The sequence below is a fragment of the Sinocyclocheilus anshuiensis genome, unplaced genomic scaffold, assembly GCF_001515605.1.
Source record: "Sinocyclocheilus anshuiensis isolate Anshui unplaced genomic scaffold, SAMN03320099.WGS_v1.1 scaffold2310, whole genome shotgun sequence".
Taxonomy (NCBI): Eukaryota; Metazoa; Chordata; class Actinopteri; order Cypriniformes; family Cyprinidae; genus Sinocyclocheilus; species Sinocyclocheilus anshuiensis.
Window position 1 is genome coordinate 118859 of NW_015557685.1, and position 7820 is coordinate 126678.

At 37.3% G+C, this 7820-nt stretch overlaps 1 protein-coding gene across 3 annotated transcripts; it reads right to left on the reverse strand.

The window, feature by feature from the left end:
• Positions 1-649: 649 nt before the first annotated feature.
• Positions 650-7700, reverse strand: LOC107679320 (transmembrane protein 68-like). Of its 3 annotated transcripts, none has more exons than XM_016474838.1 (8): positions 7383-7700; positions 5944-5998; positions 4537-4928; positions 3312-3479; positions 2339-2532; positions 2197-2257; positions 1955-2094; positions 650-1293 (listed from the first exon to the last, which is right to left on the reverse strand). In XM_016474838.1, exons 3-8 carry the CDS (start codon positions 4856-4858, stop codon positions 1189-1191), a joined length of 990 nt encoding a protein of 329 aa, XP_016330324.1. In that variant the 5' UTR covers positions 4859-4928; positions 5944-5998; positions 7383-7700; the 3' UTR covers positions 650-1188. The 3 variants fall into 3 exon arrangements, with proteins under 3 accessions (XP_016330324.1, XP_016330325.1, XP_016330326.1); XM_016474839.1 differs by having other exon boundaries at positions 7632-7678; XM_016474840.1 differs by lacking the exon at positions 5944-5998 and having other exon boundaries at positions 7632-7654.
• Positions 7701-7820: the final 120 nt, after the last annotated feature.

Genomic DNA, 7820 nt, shown 5'->3' on the forward strand with positions numbered 1-7820 from the left:
TACAACACTGTTCCAGAACAGTTCAACCCAAATATTCAGATGTGTCCAGCGCATTTTATGGAGGACTGTTTCCTGATCCTGGTAGAGTAGACTACAATGCCGGCTGTTCTGACTCAAAGACAGGAAGTTCGGTTTTTATATTTTATATATTTAAAGCGAGTTTTTTTGGGCAGTGTAGAGTAGGGCTTGTTGTTTGTCATTTCTCCGATCACAAATGCAGACATGGTTTTATGTTTACGCGGCGCGATGCAACGCATAAAAAGACAGTATAAGTCATTATAATCAGTAATTATGTCCCCACTGGATGCAACAAATGCCTCGTTTGTAATGGGTTTTAATGTTTTTGTCTCGTCGTTCCGGGACACGGCGTCAACAGTATGTAAGGGGCGTAATATTTCCGTCTCACACTTGAGGTATTCAGCCAATCACAACGCACTGGATAGCTGGCCAATCACAGCACACCTCGCTTTTTCAGACCGATGAGCTTTGTAAAAATCGACGCGTTTCAAAAAGGCGGGGCATAGAGGAGAAACAATAATGTACAGTATGTGGAAAATAATGTGTTTTTTAACTTTAAACCGCATAAACACATTTCATTACACCAAATACACAAAATAATGTTCTTTTTAGCAGCATCATATGACCCCTTTAAATAGACAGCCGCTCATCTCTGAGAGTTAATACAGAGATGTTAGACTAAAACTGTAAGTATTCAACATCAAACAACAAATATTCAAGCATGTATCTCTTATCATTATTAAGTGTGCTTACAAAATCACAAAAATCACAGTATGCACAATTTTCCTTCAGATAGATAAATATAATCAATTTCCAGGACAGAATGCTATAAGGACATTTAAAAAAAAAAAAAAGAAAGAAAAAACTAACCAAAGGCTTTGTGGAAACTATTTTGGCAGTGGTCCTTTGAATAAAATCAAAGTGTGCAAATAAGTTGTAGACTTAAACCAAAAAATTTAAAAAAAGAGTTCACAAAAACACACTCTTCGACATGCACAAGACTACACGTAAAAAGACGTTACAAAGACACGCACCATTATTTGATATGCAACATTGCGACATATGCTGATACGTCCATTACAGAGTCGGTAACGTTGCTAATTTTATGATGTAACAATATTATATGCTTGAAGCATATTTATTTGTTCAGTCTGAGAGAAGGCAAGTGTGCTAATCTTCTTTGCGTTCCCTTTGGAATCGCTCTACAAGAGCTCGGAGGATGTTTCCGGGTATCTTCTGGTGTTTGTCGATAAGTGCTTGAACTGCCTGTTGCACCTGAACAGATGGGTTCAATTGAAGAAAGTGCACCAAATATGAGGACAAAACCTGAACATGTGACATCTTAACTGTCTACTTGCAGTGCAGTAGTTGTATTTGCTGACACTGTGTTCTGCACATGGGCTATAATTTTATTCATTAGGCACATGTAAGATGGGGCTCATGTTTATTAAAAACAAGTTTGTGATTTTTAGCAATGGCTTTAACTCTAGCTTGAATTGATAATACACATATATAGTTTTCAACATTGGAAATAATAATAAATGCCACTTGAGCATCAAATCAGCATATTAGTATGATTTCTGAAAGGCCATGTGACACTGAAGTAAAAACATTGTACACCATTCATAGAACCCGATTTGGGGTGTCCTTTATTATACAAGCATTCTCTCACTTTGCAGACTGTGTACACCTGCATGTGTGATGAATGGTGATCACCACTCTTGGGTGGAACGTTCCCTTAGTGGACGGTGTAAACAAATGGCGCTAGAGTATGTTGTGTAGTCAACAGTAGGTCAGGATTTGTCGGGACGGTGTAGAGGTTAGAACCTCTTGAAGTTTGTTGTTTTTTTTCTCCAATTTGCAAAACACCAGCTCAGCAAATGAACAAATGTCAGGCCTTTACAGGACTACACAGTTATAAAATATGGAGTCCTACCTTTTCAGCCAACTCAGATGCATTGAGTTTGGGGTCGTATGGAATGGGGTCACCCAAGTAGGTGCGAAATTTGACTGGAAATCCTCCATAAATGGGTGCTATCGGTAGGCGAAACCTCTCATACGCCCAGCGGTAAAACCCTGAAGGAATTTCGAGATTAATTTAAGACCAAACTCTTCCATAATACATTTAGATTATCATTTACAACTGTGTGAATGTTCAGTCTTTTGTTCGTGACTCACTTAATGTTCCAAGAGAGCGAAATCCCTCCCTCAGGTTTTGAGTAAACATGGGTATAACTGGCTATAGGGACAAGTGCAAGACTCTTAGTACAATAAAAGCAGTTTGCATGAAAAGAGCAGAATAAGAGAGACAGTCGCTCACCACTTTAGAGTCAATGGCCACTTGTGCAAATCCTTTGCGTTTGCCCCAGAACAGAGGGTACGTCTCATCGCTGAACAGGGCCTCCCGTACTCCTCCAGGAGAGATGCCCAGGAGGTGGCCGCTGCGCAGGGCCTTCACACACTCCTCCTGCGGCCCATGGATCACACTAAACACCTCCAAGAGGAGCTTAAACCCTGTCGTGGTTGTTATACAGACAATATGAGCACAATTAATGAAAGTAAATTAAAAAGTATATAAATACACAATAATGCCAAAAGTATTGGGACACCCTCTTCTAATGAAGGTGTTTGGGGAGGAGTTTTTGGCTCAAGGTCTGCATTTAGTCACACCAGAGGTGTTCAGCTGGGATTAGGACTTGGCTTTCTGCAGACCAGTCAAGTTCTTCCACACTGACTGAATCAATCATTTCTTTTTGAACCTTGCCTTATACACACAGGCATTGTCATGTTAGAACAGAAAAGGGTCCTGTCCAAACTGATGCTATAAAATAAGAAGCACACAATTCACTAGAATATCATTATATGCTTTAACATTAAAATTTGTCCTCATGGAAATTACTAAAGTAGTCAAACCTGTTCATTAGGAGGGGTGTCCCAATACTTTTGGCAATAGAGTGTATAAATAAGAGTGTGTGTGACCTTGTTGAATTCAATGAAGGTAAAATATGGAAAGGGTTTTCAGAATGTAGACAATGCCCTGACAGAAGTTAATCAATGCTTCTTGAAAAGACACATATTTATGTTTTTCTATAAGTTAATTAAATCATCTGTGTTAAGAACAAAGTGGATTTTTTTTTGCCATTTTAAAAACTAATGGCAGATAAATTAATAGGACATGTTTTGTCCCAAAATTCAGTGAATCACTAGGAAATTAGGTACTGAGTAATGACTTTGTCATGGGAAAAATGAGGCTGATTGATCACTTAATTCACCAGTATGAAATTTGTTTTTACCTGGGACATTGAACAGAAAATGATCAGCCACCGAATGACAAGTTCTTCCCTTTTGAATGATAACACTTGCCAGGAAATAATAATAGTCTATAGGAATAGCTCCATGATAGTAGACTACGAGAGCAGGTCCTTCATCTGGAATCTTTTCTAAACCATGGATTTCATAACCTGTCACAAAATACATACCTAATTAATCAGGAGAAAATTATTCAACATTTTTGTGAAGTGTGACACATACTATTTTTCAGGAAATAACATGGAAATGAAAATTTGACATTACAAATGACTAAAACTATGGTCAAAAAAATGACAGTAAGGACATCTACAATGTTAGAAAGATTTCTAGCTCTAATAAATATTTTTGAACTTTGTTTATCAAAGAAAGTAAAATGTATCACTGTTTCAACTATTTTCAACATTGATAATAATACGAAATGTTAACTGAGCAGCAGCAAATCAACATTAGAATGATTTCTGAAGGATCATGGGACACTGATGACTGGAGTAATGGCTGCTGAAAATTCAGCTTTGCCATCACAGGAATAAATTACATTTTAAATTCCAAAAAAAAAAAAAAAAAAACAACCCATAGAAAGTTGAATACAATGAATCAGGCAAAACAGTTATTTAGATGCTCTGGTTGATAAAGACTGAGCAGGTTACGCATTTTAAAATTGCAATTTAAATGGCAGGAACATCAACCCATTATTGATTGTGGGTAAGGATAAGATGGTTTAGGACTGGGGGGGAAAAAAACATCCATAGGCTGATAATACACATGTAGAATATGTTAAATCTTCATATGTCAAATCATGCCTTTAACATAACTTTTTAATTATGATTTTACTATTCCTGTCCATTACTCAAAAATCTAATTAGTAGCACAGTATAATGAAAAATCCCAAACCAAAGAAGTTTAATTTGAAAAAGGTAACAATCCAGATCTTATGGAAGCCCGTTTCCGCCACTGAATAAAAAAAAAAAAAGAAAGGTTATTGCGACTTTTTATCTCACAATTGTGACTTTTTTTCTCGGAATTGCGAGTTTATATCACGCAGTCCTGAGAAAAAAAGTCCGAATTGCGAGTTTGTATCACGCAACTATGAGAAAAAAGTCAGAATCACAAATTTATTCTGACATTTTTTTATTTTTTATTCAGTGGCGGAAACGGGCTTTCATAAGATCTCAATAAATGCAGATAAAAAAAAAAAAGCCAAAGCCATACCGTGCCAAATAGCTCCATGTCCATCCCATAGGATTGCCAGAGTTTTTCTCGCACCATCCCACAGGTTATTGGAATAAGCTTCCCTCAGCTGATTCTTGCGTTTGTACACGTGGAGAAAGAGTATGGACAGATAGAGGAAGATAACTATGAGAAAAGGCAGAATGAAGACTATGGCTAGAGGTGTGAAAACCCAGAGCAGATACTCCAAGAAACTGAGGTAGTCCTGGAGCTGCCCGAGCCCTGCCTCCCACACATGAACTAAGCAGGAGAAGAAGCTGACGGATCCGTTCTCAAACAGACAGGACTCATTCCCACTGGACATGCTGCTTCACTGTGAGCCTCTCCCAGTGGCAGATGGGCGGAGCAAGGCAACAATCTGCCAAAGGGCAGACCTGGGTATGAAAGACACAAATGATCAATAGCGGACATTAAGATGGCATTAAAGCTCAAGTGTGTTATATTTATGACATTAAAAGAGCAGTTCAATATGCAGAGTCAAACACTGTGCGTGTTATTTTATTCTAAAATATATGAATGATTGAATGAACGAATTAATAAATAAATAAATAATTTACAAAAAAAATTTTTTTTTGTGTGCTCTAAAAGCAACATGGGCCCACATGAATGGGTCAAACTTACTGGAATGAACAGACTAATCAATTTTGATACATATACAAGACTTATAAATTGCTTATGAACAAATAGTTTGCAGAAATCAAATAATCAAAATTCAATCAATCAATAAAGAATAAGATTTTTTTTTAATTATTTTTATAAAGGAAAGGATGTGATGTGTGGCCAAGTACAGTGACCCATACTCTGAATTTGTGCTCTGCATTTAACCCATCCAACTGTACACACACACCATGAACACACACCCGGAGCAGTATTTAAAGTATTAAAGCTACAATATTACAAAAAAAAAAGACTTTACCACATGGTTATGTATTATATAAATCATTTTGGGTTTGAATTTCCAGCAAAGTAACTGCATTGTAAAATACAAAGCTGCTCTCATATAAAATAAACAGTATAAGTACAATATAAATATTACAGCAATGGTTGCTTGTTGATAATTGAAGGTAAATGATACTTCATTCATTCAACTTATAAGCTCATAAACATCAAACAAAGCATACATTTCTATGAGACTACTACATTTGCATATCATTTCACAAGTCACAGGACTCGGCCAATAGCGTGAGTCTGGGGCGGGGTTATCTTTTTGTCCAACCAATAGCAGACAGGTGAGTGTTTGACAACAATCATCACATATTCAATAACTCCATTGGCTTCTACAAACGACACAATTAAATCTAATTCTAGTCATTTCATATATTATGTAAAAAATTTTTCAAAAACATCAGCATTGAAACTATTTTTAAAGCAGAAAGAAAAAGCACGAACCTTCTCCAATGGAAATGTGTTGCTCGGCCAAACATACCAACCTCACAACGGTGCCCTAAAATCAAATGACGTCGATGACAGTTAGGTTATACTTGCTCATTCTGTCCATTCACACTCGGTCACAGGTGAGGCTCAGGGGCGTGTCCACAAGGGTGGCACGGGGTGGCAGCTGCCACCCTTAAAATGAGCTTTGCCACCCCAGTTGCCACCCCAAAGCAGCGTATGGGATCGAAGTGCATTGAGAGCGGAGCAGCGTGATTTTAACTGAAGCGGGGATCTTTTGAAAGTAGGAGAATTCTGGTTTTCGCTCGCTCTCAGAGTGCCCCACTACCGCTCAATCACTAGCACAATTAATGCAAGAACTATAGCCGTTCTAAACTAGTTCTGCCTACAAGGATTGTACTGCACGCACACATGTACAGACACATAACGGATCACTCACACACAGAAACAAAAAATATTGTCAACGCTGCCCTGTGATTTGTCAATAAAAATGCTTAGAAACAGAAAAGTTATACCGAAAATTTCTTTGTGTTTTGAAGTAATCAAAATCCACAGCTTCACTATTAGTAGAGAGACGTTGCACAGACAGGCAGGACTAATTTATATGTTAATTGCGCTCTCACAAATGCATTCAAATAAATGTAATTTTACTGTGCTTCTATGTATCTGATTTAATAACCGATAAAATAACTGACGAAAATGTAGCCTACTGTCATTTCATCCTTCCAAACAAAATCCACATTTCAAAAAGCTGCAATGACAGTTTTAATTATGATAACCTTTGAATCGTTTAATGCACACTTACTTAAAGGAAAGAAAATAACACATTCGTTTTGCTCACCCTTTGATTAACTACATAAGGGAGTGGTAACGGCAAGTTTATGTTTTATAACTGCTTAACTACAGTGTGACCAATATATGGCCATCAGGAGTTCATGGGGGTATTATACAACGCTTGATTTTTGCTGTGGCATGAAATATTGGGGGGGGGGTCACATCTTTGACACTTTTTTTCACCATTAGGGCCTTTCGCCCTAATCCTTCCTAACCCTAACCCTAACCCTAATTGACTTCCAGAAAATGTTCTGACGGTTACTGTTAGGCAGTGCTGGGAAGTTTACTTTGTAAATGTAATAGGTTACAGTTTACAGGTTACCCTATTTAAAATGTAATAAGTAGTGTAACTATTTCAATTGCTTTATTAAAGTAATGTAACTGATTACATTGGATTACTTTTTGATTACTTTTCTAAATTTAAAATATTTTCTACTGTTAATAATTTTGAAACATTTAAAGCAGGCAGGGTTAACCTTACAGCAGAACTCAACACTGATTATTGGCAGACTTTCAAAAGCCTGCATCATGCCCCCTCTTTGCCACCCCATGTATAAAATCCTGGACACGCCCCTGGTGAGGCTGCTATACAAATCATTTACACGAACACAGTCAAATGCATGAAGATGACAAGGAAAGGCGTAGCATTAAACCGTTCTGTCTTCAGTTACACTTGAACAGTGGATAGCGATCATAGACAAACAAACCTAACAACAGCTCCAGATTTTGCGTTTTTAAAGCTGCCACACACCTCTTCAAAATTACACATCTGATCACTCGAAAACCTAAACATATAGATGGATGTTTTAGAAGAAGCGTATAAAAAATAAGATTTTCTCAAATCTACTTACATTATGATATCTCGATGAAATAGGCACTGTTGCCCTCAATAAATGTTTTTCTTCCCGACTCAACCGGCTCTCTTTACATGTGACACAAACAGGAAACAGCTCATGACAATGTCCGAAAATTGCATAATAAAAGTTTTAAAGCCTCATAAATGCCGTGTCAGTATTGTAAATGTACTGAGAGTCTTTTAA

Bases quoted from the DNA above. Each gene is read 5' to 3' on its own strand.
- LOC107679320 (XM_016474838.1), bottom strand. From the start codon at position 4,858: ATGTCCAGTGGGAATGAGTCCTGTCTGTTTGAGAACGGATCCGTCAGC. The intron at 3,480-4,536 runs GTATGGCTTTGG...ATTTTGTGACAG, and splicing joins ACATGGAGCTATTTGGCACG to GTTATGAAATCCATGGTTTA. The intron at 1,294-1,954 runs GTAGGACTCCAT...CCATCTGTTCAG, and splicing joins CATCTGAGTTGGCTGAAAAG to GTGCAACAGGCAGTTCAAGC.